Source organism: Argiope bruennichi, chromosome 1 (assembly GCF_947563725.1).
Source record: "Argiope bruennichi chromosome 1, qqArgBrue1.1, whole genome shotgun sequence".
Classification (NCBI taxonomy): domain Eukaryota; kingdom Metazoa; phylum Arthropoda; class Arachnida; order Araneae; family Araneidae; genus Argiope; species Argiope bruennichi.
The window spans coordinates 145,793,174-145,817,029 of record NC_079151.1 but is presented as its reverse complement, the minus strand read 5'-3'; the positions used below and the strand labels follow the sequence as shown (position 1 = coordinate 145,817,029).

Below are 23,856 nucleotides of genomic sequence, written 5' to 3'. Positions count from 1 at the left end.
ATATAAAGAAACTAAACTAAACAAAATTAACACTCTACCTATACTAACAGTTGAAAAGGTGAAGACAGTCCATGGTTGGATAAAGATTAAAAATTAGACTGACGTCATCTTTTTGATGTCTTCAAGTTAAATTGAGTCATTGCTGATGAGAAGTATAACAAAAACTGTCTAATACAGATGTCCGTAAATTTTTAAAATGTATTTCGTTTACTATTTTTTTTATAAAAGCCAATATAATTAGTATTTGATTGCTGTTAAGGATGGTCAAATAATTTTTAAAGGCATCGAATTTCAGCAACGTGGACCCTCTATAATTCGGGAATCCAGTGGTGAGGAGTTATCAGAGGGCTGTCTGATAGATATATCATCTAACATTGCTGCTTTGATTTTGTATTTTATTTTGTGACTTTTTATTATATATAATTTTCTGAAAAATTTTGTATATTTTGTAGACTAAAATTTTAAATCAAAATGCAATTATTCAAAGAATTTTGTCTTATTTGACGCCTTCATCAATCTAGTAATCTTCTGGCATAATATCTCCCAAATTACTGAGAGATTACTCTATAACTTTATTCATTATTATAATATTCTTCCGAATTTTTATAATGGAATCTTAATTACTCTTATTCTTCTTTAGTTCCTTGTACGAATATTTAAAAAATAAATGTATGTATATTTAATTTTATGATAGGTGACGTTTTTAGGTAGTAGAATAAACATGTTTTAGAGATTATCTTCTACCACTACTCATCAATGATAAATCTGGATTTCTGTAACAATTTTATTGTAAAATGTTTGTAAATGAGGTATCTGCATACAATCAATCTTAAAACTCGAAAATGAAACATTGATAACACAATAAACTGTGTTCTCTCGGTGACAATATTTCAATGAATAAAGAATGAAATTCATTTCTGAAAGACTAATAAAAGTAAAGCTACAGAAAAAAGGCGGTAAAAATTGATTCGTTAAATTTAACGGTGCAATCCTCTTTGCCCAGTTCCTGTTTTAACACCATCTTTCTAAAAAAAACATGTTTACGTATTGTTTCCCATTAGTCACGCGCAAAAAAATGAGTAACACGTGGATGTATCGAGTTTTCGATAACATTAAAATACAACTGGGCCAACTAAGATACATGGCCTTGTCCTGAATATACAAATAAATAAATAAATAATAAAAAAATAAATAAGGAAGTTTTTTCAGCTTTTAGCCAGAAGGAATGTTAATCGAGTTTTAAAAGTAAATTCCATCAAATATCACTCTCCCAAATTTAGAAGTCAAATAAAACAGTTTCTATCTCATCAACAAATAGGAATGAAGGAAATGTTGCTACTTTATTTAAATGCATTGGAATTGCAAAATCATTTTTAACTGTTATCATTTATTGACATTAATCAAATTTACCGGAAATCACAATACGAGGAGAGAAAACAACAATGACTTGAAGTTAGTAATATGATATTGAAAAAAGACGGAAAGCAATAAAATACAGGTGTTCGAACAAAACAGGTAAAATTTTATCCTATCATCTAATTCTGCAGTATATATATATATATATATATATATATATATATATATATATATATATATAGTAGGCGAAGAACAAATTCAAGAAATTTATTACCCAATTGGTTGGTTGAGAGATGGTAAAAACGCCCTAAATAAACATATCATGTCGCTCAACATTGACTCAATTGAATGCAAATTTTCAATTTACGGCACAATCGTTCGTTTGAATGACGAAGACGCTTTTTGAAATAACAGTTCTGCACGCTTCGCTATGCTCAATGAGTTGTATTTGCAAGCATAACTAATATTACAATCTGAAACTATTTCATTTCAATGAGTGGGTAGACACTACAGTTGACACCCTAATAATATATTCTTTACGGGGAAACAAGAGGGAGGAGTTAGTTAAGTTATATCAACGTTCCATTTTTAAAGCAACACTAAGGCTATTTTGGGACGGATCTCGTAATTGAAGCCTCGACCAGATAACGAGGACGGCACCCACTTTCGAAACTTCCACACAACACCAGTGGGAGGACGTTTGGCCCCAATAGATTTAACGCGCACTGGACATACAGAGAGAGACATATTCACAAATATTTTCAGATTTTCAAGTGCGGTCGTGACAAATTGGAAGGATGAAAGGCAGTTATTTAACATGCATTGTATATCTATGATATTGATGCTTAGAAGGCACTTTTCCGTTATGCATGTTTTGTTAAAATGCGTTTTATATATATCCATTGTTGTATTATTCTAAAAAATTTGGTTCAAAACAATTTGCAGAGGCAATCCCAAAAATTTCAAATTTCCAGTTGCAGTTTGCGAACTTATTAGGTGAGCGACAGTTCAGTTTTATGCCTATCTTATATATGTAATATTATTGCTCGAAAGATACTTTTTTGCTTATATTTTTTAAAAAACTTATTTATATATAGTATAGAGTATGATTCGTTGAATGATTCGTTCTCTGTATGAATCATTCTCTGTATGATTCGTTCGTTTGTATGAATCTTGTATGATTCGTTGTTTGCGTAATATTGTTGTTCATGTTATGTGCTTTGCTGTTTCAGTTCATGATACAGATTATCAATCATGTATTATTGAACTTATAGGTTATTTTTAGTGAACAATTATTCAATTTTTAATTTTTGTTATCGTTTTATTTGGGTTTTTCAGCTACATAATTCTAAACTTTGTCATTATTCGAATGCTGTTTCTTTGAACAGTGATAAAATATTTGTGCATTATTTTAAGTGCCATTTAAAATTGTGCATCTAATTCCATTCCTTGTGATAATTTTCCTTGTAACGAATCTTCCCAGTCATTTTATATGTGCTTCCCATAATTTTGAGTAGTTGTTGCCGACCAGGGTTAAATAACGAAATAAATAAATTTAGAAGTAAAATTCTCGTGTTTGTAGTTTTTTTAAACCAGTATTTCAATCTAACAACCAACATTAACCAAAACCCTTACTAAAGAAAAGAGAAACGAAGACTTATCTAGTTTTGAAGTTTAATATGAGAGAATTTCTGATTAATCTTGAATTATACGTTTGTGTGTAGCTAATTTATAAATATTTTTTGAAAAGAATAATTAAGAATAAATTTATAAAAGTATTTAAAAATCAAGAAAGTCATAAGAACAATGCCTTACTTACGACATTTCACTTCAGTACTTGACATTTTGGATGTTAAGACTTCAATTTAGTACAAATTTCTAATAAATATGATTGTTTCCTTCCATTCTATGTTTAGATTTTTATCCTATCTAACCGGATAAGCAGTAGGACAATTTTTATTGAACTATGCTATTGAAAGGAAATAATGATCTTTCTTTATTTTTCAATTGCGATTTTATCGTACTTCGAGGCGAAACTTTAGCATGCGGCAAAAGAATTTTATGCTCGCGCCTTGTGTTTTGTGTTTGTGATATTCACAGTTAAGTAGTATAAAAGTTTATATCTTCCGTAGCTATTTGCTAACTTTTCGGTGATCAGGATTCGATGTGTATAATACTGTGTTCTTTAATAATTTTCAGAAATCGTTTTCTTTTTCTGTCCTACGTAAATGAATAGAATTCCTGAAAAAGACAAAAATATTGGAATTTTTTTCAAATAATTTTTAAGCAGAAGGCTAGGGTATGATGTTCAAATAATCTCTAATAACTGCTTTTATTAAGAACTATTTAAATTAATTTTAAAAAGTTAGAAAACTGTATATATCCCTTTGGTATTAAAAGGGTTAGGCAATTCTTTTCGTAATTTTTTTTCAATGTACATGAAAGTTTGAGCTGTTACCTAAATACATTGGTTCTTTCGAGCCTTGTACAAGTAAGTAAAGCATGCTATAACTTGTGTAACTTTTCAGTTGTCTTCGCATCTTAGAGGCGATTACTGATATAGGATATCCAATATTTACAAAAATATTATTTTTAAATGAAGGTATTATAATTTTCTTATATAATTTTAATGATATACAAATACTTTAAAATTATGTAATATCAATGGAATTTCTTTTTATATCCTAAAATAATTCATGCCATTATTGTATAATAAGAGTTTTGAATATTTCCCAGAAGAATTTTAAAATTTTATAAAACTGCCTTTAAGAATATTTTTAAAATAAATTATTAATTTGCAGTTTTTAACCCTAAAATAGCTTTAAGATTTTCAAGCTTTTTTAGCTCAATTTACATAAGACCTTCTTCTATTAAATTCATTTTATTTTTATTAAATTGCAAATGATAGTTTTCTGTAAAGCGCAAAGAGGGAGCTTTGCAAAAGGCTAGCATTAAAATGATTTTTCAGTTTTAAATGAGATTTTGCATTGAAAAAATCTATTTCTGGAATACTATATTTAAAAGTATCAAAAAAACAACCTCAAATTTAAATTATATAGAGCAAAATTTTAGAAATCAAGCCACAGCATGATTTCAAACGAAGAGAATCAAAAAGTTCTGAAACTGGCGTACTATCTTCAAGGTTAAAATATGCCAAGGGAAGACATGTGGCATATACTGATCTTGAGTCCTTCCAAGCATGGAAATTGCAAGTCATAGTTAACACCATTTCAGCAAATTAGATATTTGAAAAATGTGTGTACTGTATCACCATCACACTTGTTATGACAGAGAATCTGCACCCAATTTTGCTCCAAAATCTAGCACATCTTAGATGAAACTTCCGTAAAGTTAAAGAAGGTTGGAGAAGATTTATGACCTACATAAGAGTTTATGAGTCGTTGAAATGTTTCCAACATGGCAATGAATATGTTGAAAATGTTGTCACCTAAAACAGTGATCATTTTAAAATACATGAGTTCCTCTGCACTCGAAAATTGCCGAATCATGAGTTGCTAGTAGGGATTGCAATACCGGACCAAAATTTCAATACCGGTATTCGGTATTTTTTAAATCTTAATACCGGGATACCGGTTTTAATACCGGTGTTAGAAATTTTAGAAAAAGAAAGAAAACACAAGTGTTTCTTTGTTTTATTTGCCAGTTTCGTTAGAGAGTGTAAATATCACAAAAAATAATTTGTAACTTATAAATTATAACAGTATATAATCACAAAAAAGTAAAGAAACATCTTATTTATTTAAATCACAAAAAAAAAACACCACTATCACTATTTAGTCTGTGGTACTTTTACAAAGTTTTGAAATGTAATCTTAAAAAACATAATGCATCAATTGTACTGTCATTAAGCCTGAAAAGTAATTTTGTGTAAAAATTACCAGCTGTCGAAAACGCTCTTTCTTCATCTACGCTAGTTGGTGGTACTGTTAGCAATATAGTATTTACCTCTAAATCCCTCATCTTCAAATAAATCGATTTCTCGTCGGATGGTTTTGGATATAGCTGATTTCGTTGACATTTTTTTATTTATCGCTAATTCTAATTTTTATTCCAGAGACAATTCCTTTTCACTATCGACAGTAGTGACATCATAATCTTCGATAATTGAACCAAATTCTTCTGAATGTGGATAGGTTTGTGGGTAAAAAATTTTAAGAAAATGTACTATAAGCTTAGTCAGATTTGAATTTGTTATTTTCTTTTCTTCTTTTTCATTTTCACTTTTAAAATCATTATAATTATGTAAATACCATAAGACATTTTCTATTTCGGGATGCCTTTCTTCTGTGCGATTTTTCAATGTAATATTTAATTCTTCAGATAGTGATGTATGCTGTTCTTTCAATGACTGCAACATGAAATTTATTGTTGCATTAGCTGTGAAATAATTAAAATCTTTCTGATATAAAACCTCAATAGTCAGTTTTATTGGAAGTAGAACTAATATAGTTCTGGATTTTAAGGCGATTTCACCATCTGAAAAATTAATTTACAGGTTTAAGTCGAGTATTGCTTTTTGGTTTGGATTTCTCAGTTTCAAAAATCGTTCCATCATTAGGAGTAAACTGTTCCAACGTGTTTTAGAATCTAATATTAACATATATTCTGTTTTATTTTCAGTTAGTATATATTTTAGTAATATTTCCTTTTTATAGGGGAACGTTTAAATATCTTAACAATTTTTCGAACTTTATAAATTATAGGAAGCAATTCTTGATGGATTAATATTTCATCCTCATTAGCAATATCTTCTTCAACAATTACATTGTCATTATCTTCTTTGTCAATATCACTCTCACTCTTACTATTTTCAAAGTCGGAATCCGAAGTTTCTATATCCGCCGTATTTGGATTCTTCTGTTCTTTATTTTTTTGGTATAATACATCTATTACTCCTAATTGAATTCTAAGTGAATAGCACACCTGCTGATTTGCACCAATCAACTTTCCAACTTTTTTCATAATTGTTGCACCATCAGTCGTTATGGATACAATATTTTCTTTCAGGGATAATCCATGTTTCTCTAATTTAGATTTAAGCAATTAATTAAGCCATTAATTAGCTAATTAATTTCGCCCGTTATGGAGACATAAAAACAAAAACGTATACTTTTTTTCTATGTTCGCGATACCTGAACATATAGTGGAGACAATTTTAAAAATTTCTAGTAAATACCGAAAAACCGGTATTTAAACTTGTGAATACCGGTATTACAAAATTGTACAAATGGCTCAAAATACCGGTATTCGGTATCCTGGTATACCGGTATTGCAATCCCTAGTTGCTAGTGAGTGCGTTCAGTTATTTGTGAAAATCGAAATTCATGATTTATGGAAGAGTGGAATTATGATTCGTTCAATATATTCTGACTGTTAAGATTTCTGCATGGGAAATAAGTTAGACATGTGCCAAAATTAATCACTGCAAGCCAGAAAGAAAACCTTATTGCAGATGCGCTCGATCTTTTTAAATTTATTGTAAAATGGGAAAAACGTTTGAAAATGACTGCAGCCGGAGGTGAATCGTGGGTTTATGTCTATGTTTCAAGGATATTGAGCTTTCAAGGGATCCAACTTTAAATTTAATATTCTCTGCCATAGCAAATATGACAGGCAGTGTCGATATTTTCTTAATTTTTCTCTTCTTTATTTAGTATGCGTTTGCCTTGAACAAATCCTAATACATTTGTAAAATTATATATAGCCCTATAAAACTGGCTGTTATATTTTGCACACCTTTTTGATGAATTTAAAAACGCACCATAGAATGAAATAGTTGACCAAAAATGGAAACCACCAAACTGAAACTGGTCTCTGAATAATATATTTCTTTTTAATTAGAAAAAAAGCACCAAAAATTCTTTTATCATCGGAAAATTAATTTAAACATAAAAGAAAAATCTACTTCAATCTTTTGTCACAATACAAAAATTATAACATTTATGAAAATTTTTAACCAAATTGGTTAGATACATAATTAACGAAGGCTAATTCCAGGTATTGTTTAAATATATTTGTTTATCGTTTCGAAGTAAAATGGGGACAGCTTCGGGATGCACTAGAGCATATTTACCTCCGATGAATTAGCCTGCATCAGGTCCACAACCAAAGTGATTCTCCAGCGACATTGAATTTCATATCTGGAATTTTTCGGCCCCAAAGTCAAGAAGTTTGAGTTAAATTACTGCTTGCAGCGACCTGTTGTTTTTAAGAAACAATGAGTTTCAGTATAAAATGTGATTTCTATTTTTCACAAAGCTTCTATTTGGCTATTATTTTGTTGTTTTAAATTTTGTATATGTTGTAGAATTTATTCCCTAATCTAATTACTTCCTTCGAATTTCACCAGATTCCATCAACTTAGTGTCAGATTTGGATATTTTGAGGCACTAGGCAGTGATATTTCTTTATTCTTTGTTTATCGTTTTCTTATGTATGTTTTAATTTGCTTTGTGGCTTGTGCTCCTTATGTATTCTGTAAATAGAGCCAATCCCTGTAGAGTGCTTGCTTCAAATAAATAAAAATTAAGAGGCTTCTCTTTTAATAAGAGGATCCATTTAATTGCATATTTTCAATAAATTTATGATTTATTTTAGATTAACATTTTTCGTTTTATTGATTTTGTAAAAAGTGCATTTCTTTTTTTTATCTATTATGATTGCAAACTGCATGACATCCACGTTTGCACACAATATTATTGAAACAGAGGTTCATTTTTCTAAAAATATAATAAATATAATAAAAATAATGTTTATTATAAATAATAAAATATAATATATAACATTTTAATAATAAATATTTAACAAAATGAATTTAATAAACACTATAGGAACTCGGTTAATTATACTTAATAAAGTGTTTATATTATCCTAATATTTTATCATTCAGAGAATTTTTATTTTTTATTTAACAACAAAGTTTTAAATCAAACTTTTTAGGCACCCCCATCCCTTTCAAAAAATCAGCTACTGGAATCAAAACTCGAGAAGCATCAAGTTTGCTCCGACTTATATAATATATCTAAAAACAGTGATGGTCTGTTGTTTTAAGATAGAGCAAATAAGGGAAATAGGGAAACAAAATAACCCAAACGTGCCCAATATGACATTTTCAAACTGAAATTCTTAAAACAACTCGCCTAAAATAAATATCGTTGCAGCTAATATTTTCGATCAATGTTATTGAAAGAATCGAAAACAATACAGGCTAGGATAAACAAAGTAGAAAAAAAAAATTCATAAGGATGTTGACATTTAAATTTTCCTAGTTTTATATATTTTAAGAATTTTGTTTCTATTTATCTTCGCAAAATTAAAAGCATCCATAGTTTGAAATTCTGTAGAGATATTTTTTTTTAATAAAATAATCAATAACATTGCTAATCGTCATGAATTATTCAACTGTATTAGTTTTGTTTCGTCTGCCTAACCTATGTGAGATAGTCTAATATTTCAGAATGTCTTTCTTTAATTATATTAACAATTTTTCTTTATACAACTTTTATAGGATTTTTAATAAATATTCTAAGGATCTAGATGCGTTCAACATACATTTTAATATTTTTAAGTTTAAAAGAAAGAATTTTATAATCCAAAACATGATTTGTTTGTTACTTGATGGTCCTATTACTCTTTAACGGATGAATATTTTTTGTGTATTTGTTTTCAGATTTTTTGTTATCTGTCTTGTATTTTTCTCATATATGTTCTTATTCCTCTCATTATTTTTTAATTGCTTTACTTTATGATACAGTATCTTTTTTTTTGTCAAATAATGAAATCATTTTAAAACGATTATTTTTTTCATATGAACCAGGCGGCATTGATAAGGATACGAAATATTTTATTTTGCAAAACTTGACTTTTGTTTCGGTTGGTTTTAGCAGCAAGTTTCCAAATGTGTGCACCATAAGTGAGGATAGGTCTTAGAACTTGTTTATATAATAACATTTTATTCTTCAGTGAAAGGGTGGGTTGACGCATGCCAATGAGTGGGAAAATGAGGTGAGTTTTAGCCCAGAACTTCTTTTTACTATTGTTGATATGGCTTTTAAAAGTTTATTATCTAGGATCAGTCCAAAGCATTTCACTTGTTTTTACCAAGACAGATGATCTTCAAAGAATGCGAGTTTAGGTAGCGGTTATTTTTTCTTTGATGTCTGGAAAAGTTAGAAATCATATGAGTTCTTAAATGTAAATTGGTAGGTATATTCATTTGCATAGTTCAATAAATTTGTTGTGTAAAAGTAAACACGCGTTATTTGCCCGGCTTCTGAGCGTGATCTATTGAAAGAAACATATTTAGCGTGACGTTATGAATACATTATTTGAACTGCAGGTGTGCAGGTTATCATAATGGTATTTATTGATTTCGAACACTAGTGAAAAAACACACTAAACTGCACTTTTAGTTTATAAATGTAAACAATTTATTTACAGAATTTAATACAAAATCATACATCTCAATAATGGTGCAGAGTAAATATATTACAAAGGCAAAAATGCTGTTTCCTAGAAAGTACAGACATGAAAATAAGTATGAATATATATTATATAAGCACAAAGAGGTTTATATAAAGAACTTATAAAAATTTACATTTATCTTATAATGGCACAATTTATTTCGTTCTTTAACATGATGATGTTTATAAATTTGTTAATTGAATGATGTCGATATGCATGATAAAAAAATGTTTAAAATGCATTGTAGAATAAACCATTGAACCTAGAACTATCAAATTTGTCATGTAGGTATTTCTTGGATATTAAATACTCCCTAAGAAAATATTTTATAAAATTTTATTAGACTTTTAATTAATAATTAATCGAAATTATAACTATTTTCCTCAATAATTTCTGAATATATTGTGTCCCAATATCATTTTTACATGACTTTGAACTTCATAAAATTAATTATTCAATGATTCAATGTCGTTTCCATACAATAATTTTTTCTAATTTTAACACATTTCCAAATATTTTAAACTATATTTTACAACAGTCTTTCCCATTATTTTGTCATTTTTGTATACGCACATGCTCTAATGATGTTAAATGCATTCTTGCATGCATGCTATTGATGTTTCATGCTCCTTTTTGCAAATTTTGCACTAACTAATAAATAAGTAATAATGTTAATAATATAAATGATCGAAATTGAGCTACGATTGGAAAAATCACGTTGAAATAACTATATTACTAATATTTTTCTGTAAAATTTTCCGTAAGTATTGAAAATAATGTTTTTTGTGTATATCGAAATTAAACAATCAACCTATTACATGTGTTTAAAATGGATTAAAATACGATTATTAAACACTCACTAAAAACTATATTTTACTTTAGAGTTCCATTTAGATTAAGAATCGTCAAAGGTTATCTATATTAAGCTATCCCAGGAGTTCTCAAACTTTTAACTATTGTAACTCATGTTTTAGAAAGCGAGTCTTTAACAACCCATTTTATTTTTGGCGCAATAAGCTTTCCCCAAACAAATAAGAAGTTTTATGAATTATAAAAGAAATTTTTGGAAATGAAAACAATTATTGTTAAATATAATAATATTAACACAAATAATAGGCCATTTACTACTATATAATGATAATAGGCCGTTTCGAAGCTAATGTGTAAAAACAGAATTTAAAGTTCATAGTCAAAAGGAGAAGCGACGTTTGAAATACTGTATGAAAACAAGCGTTAAACGAACCCGCTGATTGAAGTAGCAAGCGACAAAATAGATAAAATTTTTAATACGTCAACCGTGCTTTGAAAATGCATTTGTATTGGTTCTTCATTTTTTTGCCACTCGACATGATTCGCTTGTTTATATATTGTGATTTTTTTTTTATTATTATGATGATCCTTGTGGCTTGTTGAAAATTTCAAGCCCATTTCTCTTTTTCAAATCATGGAAAGATACATATACTTTCAAAATACTTGGCATGTATTATCATAAACTAGCCAGCGATTCATAATTCGGGGACGATTGCCGTATCGTAAGAATTTAACATTATATACATTCATGCGGATTTTTATTATTTATCACAGTTGTCAATGTTCAAATTGAATGCTTAATGAAACAAAAACATTGTAAAAACTGCCGTAGTGCAGAAGTGAGACAATTTACTCATTTTCTCAAGGAACAATCTAGATTTTTTCTGTTTCGGCAACGTCTAAGAACAATGAATGTCATATTGAAAAAATGATATATCTCAAAATAATTTGACTTGTGACAATAAATTATTTTATCCATGACTTTCAAAGAGAAATGATCGTACCACCTACTGCTCCAACTTTACTGGCTGTTCCTGACGATCTTCGCGATTTTGAGAAATGCCAAATCACTCATTTATAATGTAGGGAATTTTCTAAGTACTGATATTTTACGTACTCAGAAGTAATAAAATGCTTAGTCATAATTTTACTGCCTTCTTTTTATGATTTTACATTCACCGGTGATATGACTTCATCACAAAACTTTCACATGCAATATTTATAAATTGATCATGATCTAGAATAATTTATATCTTGTTTAAAAAATATCCCAAACAGATATCTTTTAATTTTAAAAATCATTAGAAAGCTGAAAAGCTTCTTTCCCGAAATGTCTTCACTTCTTCATACTAAACACATTTATATATAAATATTTTTTAAAAAGTTATTTAAATATTTATTTGTTCACCTAGAAACTGAAGTTCCTTCCTTATTATTTTTATTTTGCTACTAAAGTTACGAATTATTTAATAAAAAATTCCTAACTTCTTCAAGTGCCAATTATAAGAAGTTCATACTTGACTAAAAATCTAACTTCAAGAAGTATCAAGGAAAATGCGTTTTTTTTTTGTAATTTTATTTATTTTATGTCATTTTAGTTTATATTGGCTATATATTTACATAAATATATACAATCAAATCTACAAGCATAAAAACTACGCTGTTATTTACACCAACTAATTGTTTCATCTATTAAAATGTATCACGTAAAATATCTACTGATGACAAATTCATATCTGTCCACAGAAATCTAGCTATTTGACCATTTACCATTTTGATTATCTTTGGAAGCTGGATTGACCAAAATAGTTCAGTTTCCAAGTACAGCCAGCGACTTTATAAAAGCCAAATAAAAATCCCCATCTGAAAGAGATCCATATTTCTTAAAAACTTAGAAATATAATCGTCTTCCGGTTCTGGAACAAAATGATCTGAAGTTTATGAGGTATTTTTCATCTGTAGCTTCAGCAACAATCACACTGGAGCTTTGTGGACGCCATTTTGTTTAATCGCACCAGGTTTAATCTGAACGCTCACTCCATTCGACTTCATGAGGCCTTCTTTTTCAGGTTCGGTCAGCTTAACTGTGCAGAGTTTCATTGGAAGGTGTTTGCCATTTGATTGCATCAGATCCTCTTTTTCAGGTTCATCCAAACCTGTAAATATTGAACGATTGTATTCAATTCTGACTTTTTTTTCAATAAGTTTGATATTTTATTTGTTATTCTATTTGCTTGAATGAAGATATTATCAAAATTCTATAGGGAACTACAAACCTTCTTTGAGGCCATTTACATTCTTTCCATTAATTTCCTTCCTTTTCTGATATCTTTTGTATAGTTGATAGATGCCACACAGAATACTACACCCAACAATCATGGCAAAGCCGTAAAGCCAGGGGAGTAAGACGATGTCGCCTTGCATCTAGAAAACAAAAACCATTTGTTTTGAAATGTTTCTTTTGACACCTGTAATTGTTTTTTTGTAAAATATATGATGATTTCTTTTAACGTGTTAAATTAGTAAAGCGTGTTATAAATTTGAAAAAGAAATACTGTTTTTTTAGTCTTAACAAACTATTCTTAAATTTACCAGTTGAATTAGATTTCCCCTAGAAAATTGATTATATTATAAACAAATGAATATGGGATTTACGATTAAGGGCCTATTTAATTATAAATAATATTATGGGAATTTGTTCATATATAGCAAAAAAAAAATAAATAAAATATAATACTGGCTCATGGAGCTTATAATGTAACCGTAGAAGTATTGTTACATATAATATCACATTGAGAAGAAATTCTTTTTGTAGAGTTGAAATTTTACATCATTTAAGTGATTTTGAATTATATAATAACGATTAATAATTACATCTTTCAACGGCATCAGTAAATGTTAATAAATAATTTTTAGTCAAGCAATTACTAATTTTTCACAAATTTTAATTAAAAATTTAATTTGAAAATAAGTTTACTCCCCAAATCAAAATATTAAAGGGGGCGATATTTTCATTCACTTTTAGCATTTATTTAAATCAACCATTGAAAAAGTGTACCCCAAAATAGAATTACATACATGATTATTTGAAGAAGCTTAATTTAATATATTAATTTCTAGTTAGTGTGAGATAAGAGTGTAATTATCTCAAAGATTTTTTTTATAATAAGTCATAATTATTCTTGTTTTTAACATCTTTCTTTAATTGAGCCTATTCTATAGCTATCAGTATTTTTGAACTGAAAAAGGAGAAATGTCTTATGTAAGAATATTTACTTTTCAGAATTGAGTTTCGCAGTTGCCAATGAAAAATTTATTATATACAACTGTTCCAAACAAGGGTCTGGTGTTTATATCACGTGATTCAGTCCGATTAACAATCTGCAAACTTTCCAGTATTTTTTAACCTCATGATTTGATGTACATTTTCACCTTCTTATCAAACCGACAAATAATCTAGGCTTTATCAACTGGATCATAAATTGCCCAACCTGCATCTTGCTTTTCATATCTTGATACATGGAGCAAATTAACAGCCCGACCTTGTAGTTGCGTTGTGACATATATATTTTTTAAAAAAAACAATTACTTTACGCAACATTTTCTGAAATTATCACTAAGTTGTATTATTTCTCAATAAATAAGGAGCTTTTCGATAACTCGAAAGAGAAAATAAACAACTTTATCGACCTAGTAAAAATTATCTTAAATAAAGGTACTAGTTATAATTACAATCGACTGATGCATCACATATATTTGCTTTAATTTAATATTAAAGAAAATTAATATTTTCCCCTTTGCATTACCCTAATATTACTCATAAAACAATTCTAAGTAAAGTAATAATACGTAACATTTTATCCCATTTATTTAAAGAAATTAAAGGTTTCTTACATCTTTCTCAAAAATATGTTATTTTTTATGTGTCTAATGTTTTTCTTTCCTGGAACTTTAAAAAGTGAGCTTTTTCTTTTGAGAATATCAGCTGTCTTGGAAAGAATTTGTTTATAAATATAAAATAATTCTTCATTTATTAAATCAGTATTTTTTCATATTCATTTAACGACATCGAAGAAATTTGCCACAATTTTCAACCATTATCTCTTGGATTCTGCTCTTTTAAATACAAGTTTTTTTTATCTTGTCTATTCCACAAACTGATTACCAGTAAATATAAAACTTTTATTATGCGAATTTTTTTTTTGCAATACATATATTTTTAATTTTTTAAAAAATTTTTTAGTCATTGAATTAATAATTCTAGAAGATACTACTTATAATTACTTTCTTAGATTCTTTATTAGACCACATTGAATATTCTTGGTAAATGAACATTTTGAATATATACCTTTTAATTGAATGATTTTTATATATATTCATATGTCACTGATGCATGTATGATGTAATATTTTTTGATCGAATAACAGAAATTAAATAGAAAATGTATAAAAATTGCAATTTGCTTTTACTTACTTCCATCGGAAACGACAAAGCAATGATGGTTAAAGCTAATGGGAAATTCTGTACGCCACACTCAATCGCTATAGTTTTGCAGACCGGCACCTTCTGTTTCATAATCGCAGCAATGACATAGCCTAGCCCTAATCCTATGCCAGGCAGTGCAAGGATAATAGCGTACAGCTTTAGCGGCACACCGGTAAACATGTTGGGGAAAATAACGATCTCAATTATAACGCTAGCGAACATCAGCAGGAGTCCAGTGTATGTACCGATCTGTAGGGAAAATAGGATAACAAATGCTGTTTAAGTAAGCAAAATTTAAAAAAAGTATCTTTTTATACTTCGGTACTTCTAATAGTCTGACATTTTCAAAAGAGCAAGTAGGGAAGTATGTAAATGATCTTGGGCCTACGTAAAAGATAGACAATTACTCACATTCCGAATTATGATAATCTAATATATATAAAAAATGAATTTTTGTTCGTTCGTATTTTATGCGCTGCCGTACTGTTCATTAGATGGCGATAAAATTTTGCCAACTTATTGGTTTGAACTTAGCAAATCCATCTTTTTCTCATGGCCAGTTGTATGTTGGATTCTCATAAGTTCCACAATTTTGTTGAAGGTCGAAAAACAAAAAAATATTGTCTACCCTAAAGTATACTTGAATAATATAGTAAAAAAAAGAATAAATATTATTCATACTTCTCCTTTATATGTCATTCAATTTCAATGAATGTATTGATTGTCGACAAGAAAATAATTATCATTCTTTGATCATTCCTAATTAAACAAGATAGCTGTTTCAAATTTCAAACGATATTACCAAAATTATTTCTTATGTAGGAGTAACGCTCCCAGTACCAGCTGGTTTGTAATATTTATCGTATCGTGTAATTATCAATACAATTTAGTACTTTTTGGCTAATAAACATATTTTTGGCTTCTAAAATGCATTTAAAAATGAATCATTACTAATTCGGAGCATTTATCAATCTGAAATATTACTAACCTAATATCTGACAGATTACTAAGATTCTACTGGAGAAGATTCTGTAAACCACGATGGTTTTTCTGCAATTGTTTGTAATAGTAAAATCATTGAATAATAAAGTAAATTTAATTATTTAACAAAGTAGTTTAGATTTGTTGCAACAATAATTCATTTATTTTTATAAAGTTAAATTTTCGCGAGTTTTTAGTAAGCTCGATACCTAACAATTGTACCAAAATGATTAATATTACGGATAGTAAATCAAATCGGAACAGTGAATGAAATATATTTAACGAATTCAACTAAAATGAAACATTTACTGTGTAAATAGTATTAGAAAGTAAAGGAATCAAGGAAAAAAAAATGACAATTTTTAGTCCGAACAATAATAACAATGTTTTAGACTAGAATAATTTAGAATTTGTCTATTTTGTATTTCTTTTTTAAATTATAATTAAATAAATGAATGATACATACAACAAATTACATATAAATACATACAGTGCTTGCATGGATGTAAATGCAGTAATATATATATTGTACTGAAGTTAGAGATAAAAAAAAAGGCACGGAAATATAAGAGTAATCAAAGAAAAGTTATATACACACGGTGGTTGGTAAAATCCCATTAAGCCTTTTAAATTCAAAATGGCGTCTCATATAATCAGGGAAGTAATATGTACCTATAGTAAAGCGACTATGCTGATTTTATTGAGATGGTTTACAGCGCTTTTAGCGAAGTTATAACGATGTTACAAAGAATAACTAAAAAAATAAAGAAAAATCAGCCAAAAAGTCGAATGAAAAAATTGTGCGCAATACCATAATAAAAACACAAGGAAAAGTTTCATGGAGCCATATGTAAAATTGGGAGAAATATCTGCAATTAAAATTATTAACTTTCCGTGATTTGAAAAAAGGGTTCGCTTTAAAACTGAAAATTTTTTTCTCCAGCATCCGACGGCAGTATAACATCGATAGTTCTGATACTGTCATACTGCAAATGACTAGGGATGTGCATGCCTGCATTTTTGATCAAATACAAATGTTTGTTGTGGCCGATGGTTTGTTTAGCAGTGCATTTTTTTTATGGTCTTTTCTTTTTCCGCACTAAATCGAATGCATTTGTTTTCGATATTTTTGCATCTGTACAAATTTTTATTAAAGCAGAATTTTTTAATTTTTATTATTTCGTTCTTTCTAGCTGTATGATAGCGAATTTTAATTAGGTGTCAGGTTTTTAATCAGGTTTAAGTTCGGATTCCGAAGAAGAATTGTGCGAATATTGTAATGATTTGGTTGGGAAAATATAATAAGAAAATTATTTGAATAAAACTGCGCCAACTAAAATACAGAGTAGATAAGTTTGTGAACTTTCAAGTTTTAATTTTGGTGAGTCGCAATTGTTTCGAGCATTCGGAGTCCAAAAGACTGTAATTAAAATAATTTTTCAAGCATTTTAATTAACCAGTTTTCAATTTTACTTAATCCACTAAATCTGATTTTTATTTGCTTGCACTCAACAACAAAATAAAACAAGTTAATAGATGCCACCTAAATTATAATTAATTTAAAAAACATTTTAGTAGTTTCAAATTAAAGAGGAAGCTATTTTTTTATATTCATAACAAAAAAGAAAAATCGGAGAGTCAAATATTCTGTGATGATAATAATAATAAAAAAGATTGCATTATTAAATAAATTAAGGAAGATTATTTTAAGTAACGTCTTAAAGCTGAAAGCACTAAAGGTTTCGATTAACTAATTCATAGCATCTTGAAAAATATATTAATTTTTCCCAGTTGCTTTTCAGAGGATTTTAAAGTAATTTACTCATATTAAAAATGACTGAATTTATTGTGTTGCATTGTAAAAACATCATGAAAAACCTTCTGTATCTTTATATCAAATTCAAAAAGTCAATTTTAATATTAATTATTTTGTTCACGTTATTATGTTTGATTATTTTTTAATTGAAGACAAAAAATAAGTTTATTCCAATATCACTACTTTTAACTTGCTTCTCTTTCATCCATATTATACAGTTATTTAAAAATATATTTTTCCATGTTTTTAGCAACGATTTGCATTTATCACTTTTATATTTGATTAATAAATAAATAACTTAAAAATAAATTCTGTGTGTTAAAATAACTTAATTAATTATAGCTTTAATTATTCTTTTTTTCTTTCTATAAATAGTTTATAAGTAATGTAATGGAGACTTCAGATTAAATATAGCTATATGGTTTTCTGATTTTTAAAGTTATTTACAAAAAAAAACCTAACTGAACTAGATTTTTAAGACATGCATTCTGTTCATTTTCATTATAAAATGCTTTTATATATATTATTTGTTAGTTCTCAAAACGCGAAATGAAATACTGTTATGCTTCCAATAGTGAAAGTATAGGACTTTTTATGAAAATATCACTTATCTTTTTTTGTTGTTAAATGAAACGATTAATAAAAATGAAATTAATTAATTGATTAAAGTGATTAAATAAAGTGAATAAATAAATTTATTAAGAGTATATTATGATTATGATTAAAGTTTATTAGAAAGTATATTAAATACTGATCAAATAAATTGATTTATAAAGTGATTAACTAAACTATGAAATTAATAAAGAAGAGAATAAAAAAAAAATGTTTGATCATCTGATCTACTAAAGAGAAAATACAATTTCACGCATTCTTTATTGTTTATTTTAAGCACAATTAGTTCCCAGTAAAACTTCTAAGCAGTGTGTAGATAAAATAATTTAAAAATGCATTTTAATTTCATTTTTACACTTCGTTTATGAAATTAAAGCTAAAGCAGAAACTTCAAAGAAGAATCGCAAAATTGATGTTCATTTTACTTTTAAATAAAGAACTGCAAGTCTATTATTAAACGGAATAACATTTCCAAAATTCTTATAAAAATATAGTAAAATCTGAATTAGAATCTGAATGATTTGAATTTAACAAGAGAGATGCATTATTTCTAATTTTCATTTGATGTGCCATTATAGTACAGTCGGTAATGGCCAAGCAGTGCATTTTCTGTAAAAGTAGCTGTTATGAAAATGTGTCTTGAGCTAATTTGACCTTATAGATGAATGTAAAAGATGATCCAACGTCACGCCCACTGTTTTTACCTTCAGAGGCAAGGATCGTTTTGTACTTAAACCATCTGTTAACCGTCCAAAATGAATTTCGTGTCAAAATACATTTCGCGCGTCACCTGTCTAGCACGTGACAATCACATTTGTATTTTCATGTGTCTACACAGTAGAAAGCATAAATCTAGTAATACGTCATTTTATGAGGAGTAAGAAATTTCTGAATTGGCATATTTTTAAAATACAATTCTACGTCTACACATTGTTACTTTATTCAAGATAAGGATTATCCAAAGTTTTGAAACGACATATTGAGATACATTTAAGGAACATAAAATTTAATTAAGAAAATTAATTTCAGAAGTAACGAGATTTAGCTATCAAAGAAGTCACTGGAAAACTTTTAATATTTTATTTATCTCATCAAGACTTCATGGGTTGCCATTTCCAGCTTCCCAGAATCGATTACATATTTTTCTCATTTCATGAAAGTTTACTACCAAAAAATTAGCTATAATGAGATAACATTTCTTTTTTCCTTTCATGAACTGAAGCTACGTATAGATTTGGGAAGCATTTTTCAGAAAAATGAATTGAGGATAAAAAAAATAATTTACGTAGTATGGGATGAATCGTGGATAAGAATTTTTTTAAAAAAATCTGTAATATATCTTTTATGCCATTAAAATTCTGATTTAAATTTCATGTAGTAAAAAAAAAAAAAAAAAATATGTGAATTCATGCCACTTTTATAAAAGTCAGATTCAAATCAAGAACTCAGTTTTTGAATTTAAAAAAGAGTGGTATCATCTGTCTATAAAAACCTAACGCATATTAAGTTAAGTTAGTTTCCTAAAAGTTTATTTAGAGTCTAGAAAATTCTAATACTCATTTATTTATCTCTATATTTATAGAAAATTTAAATATTCCTTAAAAATAACATTATTTAGAAGTTTTAATGTATTTTTGCCTTTCACTGTCTCAGAAAAAAAAATGTCTTTAACTAATGCTCACATCAGTGACCTTCCTGATTTAATTAAAACAAAAATGAAAAGTTACTCACTTTTGTAGTCCATTTAGCAACACGCGGCAGTTTCCACTTCATTAACATTCCCACTGCTATTGGCGATGTTACGATGCATAGTGAAAAAGCCATTTTTTGGTATGGTATAACTAGATTAACGGATTCGAAATATCTTCCGTAAAGCCAGATATTTGCTGGAAGCATTCCCATAGCCATAATTGTGGAAGCTGTTGTCATGGCCACGCTAAAACGACAAAAATAACATGTAAGAATCTCTCTCTCTTTTTCTTTCTTCTATTCACCTACTGATACGAAAGTACATGATCATCAAATCTAATGGAATTATAAAAATAACTGACTGAGAACTGCTTGTGAATTACTTAATCCAATCGCCATGATATCAGATATTTTCTGTTCACATTTTCATGCAAAGTTGATGCCAATTATTCTATTTTATCTGAGAAGGCTTAAAATATAATACATACTTCAGAGTTCAAATACATAATGATAAATAATACATAATGATGCTTGTATCTAATAATGTATTCCTCTCAAAAAAGATTAAATGCACTTTAAATTGAATTTTTTTCATTGCTATAGTATCGAAAAAGTGAAGTCACTCGTTCATAAAAATTGAACATTTTCTTTTTTAAAAGTCGAAATATAATATTAGTTAACAAAAAATGTTTCAGTTTTATATGAATAAAATAGTTATGATAGCTTTTTCTCTTTCAGATATTCAATTAAAAATATCCAGACCTGCAGAACATCCAGAACATTAGAATTACAAAGCATCCCGTTCTATAATAAGTTCTACAGTTAAGTTAAAAAAATGTCTTATTAGATATTCTTATTAATATACCATAAAATTTACAAGCCATAAAAACTTCAAATTGCAGTTTTAAAGGGTATAATGGAATCTTGAAATGGAAAAATGTAAAGTACAATAAAATAGAAAGGGTAGTTATTAAAATAAAAGGGGATAGCAAAAAATCATATAAATACAACTAATTATTATACCAGAGTGATTTTTTCAGGATTATTTGTGAATGATCTATTCAAAGCAGGATAAAAAAAAATCTTAGCCAAGTTCGTAGATGTACAATCAAACTCAAAAGTGGTGGACATTTTCCCTTCACCATATTCCTCTTATTATTGAGGGTAGGAAGATAATTTAGTTGAATGATCATCTCATTTGCAAATGACATTTGTTCAAAAAAAATCTTTCAATGGTTGTAGTTGCTTAGAAGTTCAATTTGAAGAGATCTCTAAATTCGGTTATTTTTTTTTAACTTATTTATAAGGAATCTCAATGGAAAGTTTTCTTTGTAATATCTTTTAACCTCATAGTTCATATCTTTAGGAGATTAGAGAAAAAAATGGCGGAAGCTGGTGAAATGTTCTTATAATTCCTGACAAAAAAAAGTCTTTGTCTCTTGTCTTGTTGATAGGACTTTTTTTGTTATACCTTTATCGAATCTTCAAACTGTTTCTTTTATTATATGTAAACATTTAGCTCAATGTCATGGTTAAATGGTTTGATGTTTATACAGTGCGGTAACTTTATTGACAAAAAGTGTATAAAAAAATTGGTAAACCTCCAAGTAATAATAAGTTTTAAAATTTCGATTAAATTGAAGTAACCTTGTTGTTGCCCTGAAGATTTTCTAGAAACCACGAAAAGTGTATTTTTAAATTTAGGAACAACATTTTTTATGCTTGTTTTCTCCCTGTTCAGGGATATTAACCCTATAAAATAAAGTTTGATGAGCAGTGTCTGAAAGTCTATGTTTGGTTTGAGTCATCTTTCTTTGCTTGCGTTTCCGCACGAATGAATACTATCACCTGTTGTCTCTTTAATTTCATCTGCATCATATTTTACTTTGAAACATTTTGAGATATATTGACAGCAATCAAAGTTATTTATAGAAATTTTATCATTTTATCATAATAAAAAGTTCTCTGGTGCTTTAACAACACAACTTTTTGCAATAATATAAATTGCTCATTAACAATCATACCTTAACATTATTGTTAATATATTATACATTTAAAGCCTTAAATCTATTTGATACTGAAATCGTCTTAAATAAATCCAGTTCAGGTTCGGAAAGTGATTTTGATTTAAATAATCTGTGGACAAATTTAAATGTAAGAAAAGTCTAGATTTCCATTTTTTTTTTCAGAAATGATAATGATAAATTGATAATTCATAATGATAAATTGAGTGCCCTCTTATTTTTGAAGTGCGATTAGAAACTAAGACCTTTAAATCAAAGCTCAATACAACAATTTGACTGGGCATGGAAACTTTAAAGCATATTTAAAACGATTCAATTTGTCGCCGACTGATAGGTGTTCGTGCTACAGTGGTGCAGTCCAGGATGTCAAGCATTTGATATTTGAATGCCGCAAGTTTATTCCGGAAAGACGAAAACTCAAGAACTGCCTTCGAAAGAACAATATAGCTTGGCCTCCTCATTTATCTGCCTTTGTACAGTGTAAATCATCTTTCATTTCCTTTTGTACATATATTAGCAGTATTTTTCCACGTATGACTTAAACTTTACTTTAGTGTGTTTGCCTACATATATTTGCATATATACTTTTGTATTTGTATATTTTATTTGATCATGCTCATTCAATTGTTTTATATCATTTACTGTATGTTTCTGTTACTATGTGAGCAATTTTGTTTCATTTTGCTTTTGTTTGCGTATCTACTTGTTTTCCCCTATTTTTCTTTCTTCTATTTTTGCATTTGTACCTGCGACCTTATATTTGAAATTTACTTTACTGTCGATTGCGTACTGACTTACATCTGTAAACCTTGTGGTATACTTGTTGGCACACAAGGAGTTTAAACGTAGAGAACAAAAAAAAAAAAAAAAAAAAAAAAAACAATTTATGAGATTTTATGATGCGATATTTATAAAAATCTGTTTTCTTGCTAGATAAATTTTGAATAAATATTTTTTAAAAAATATTTTGTCTTGAATCATTTAAAAAAATAAATAATTACATATTTCATTTTAACAATTTATTTAATAAGCATTAGAATGTAAAGCAGCACAATCGGTAAACATCTCGACTTTGATAAATTTCTTTAGTTTAGATCCCGATTTGAGTGGGAATTACTGCCTGTGTCATTTTGACCGTGAGATGTTTGTTTGTTATAAAACCACCCAAAATACAATGAGAAGAACATGGGACATAAATTAAGTTTCTAAATTTATGAAATCTTTAATCGGAAATTACAGACATGTCTTAAATTTCCGACCCATCGGTGATGAAGAAAATTGTTTTTCCTCGAACATACGTATGATGTTCGTCATTGTGGTATGTGCCCTAAAGATATTTGTTTTTAATATACTTTTGTAATTCCCTTCAAATGAAAGTATTATATAATTTTTTAATTAATGCCTTAATTTAATTAAGAATATTCCTTTGAATATAAGTGGAATGTTATTGGCGAGTCATTGTCAGTAATATGTTCTTTTGCAAAAGCCATGCCACTTCATCTGATGAAAATATTAATTCATAATTACAATCAAAAATAATTTTTTTAATGATGAAAAATCAGAGCTACATCGATTTTCGTTTGGAGAGTGGATAATTAT

General features: G+C 28.1%; 1 protein-coding gene across 2 annotated transcripts in view; it reads right to left on the bottom strand.

The window, feature by feature from the left end:
- Positions 1–9,850: 9,850 nt before the first annotated feature.
- The window catches only part of LOC129959961 (ileal sodium/bile acid cotransporter-like), a 29,487-nt gene continuing 15,481 nt past the window's right edge, over positions 9,851–23,856 (bottom strand). Inside the window, exons 3-6 of one of the 2 annotated variants that reach the window (XM_056073020.1) lie at positions 20,276–20,480; positions 15,124–15,384; positions 12,927–13,074; positions 9,851–12,806 (exon numbers count right to left, since the gene is read on the bottom strand). In XM_056073020.1, the coding sequence (XP_055928995.1) occupies positions 12,625–12,806; positions 12,927–13,074; positions 15,124–15,384; positions 20,276–20,480 (796 nt within the window). In that variant the 3' untranslated portion in view covers positions 9,851–12,624. The remainder of the gene's footprint in view (positions 12,807–12,926; positions 13,075–15,123; positions 15,385–20,275; positions 20,481–23,856) is intronic. The other variant, XM_056072932.1, reaches the window with a different exon arrangement.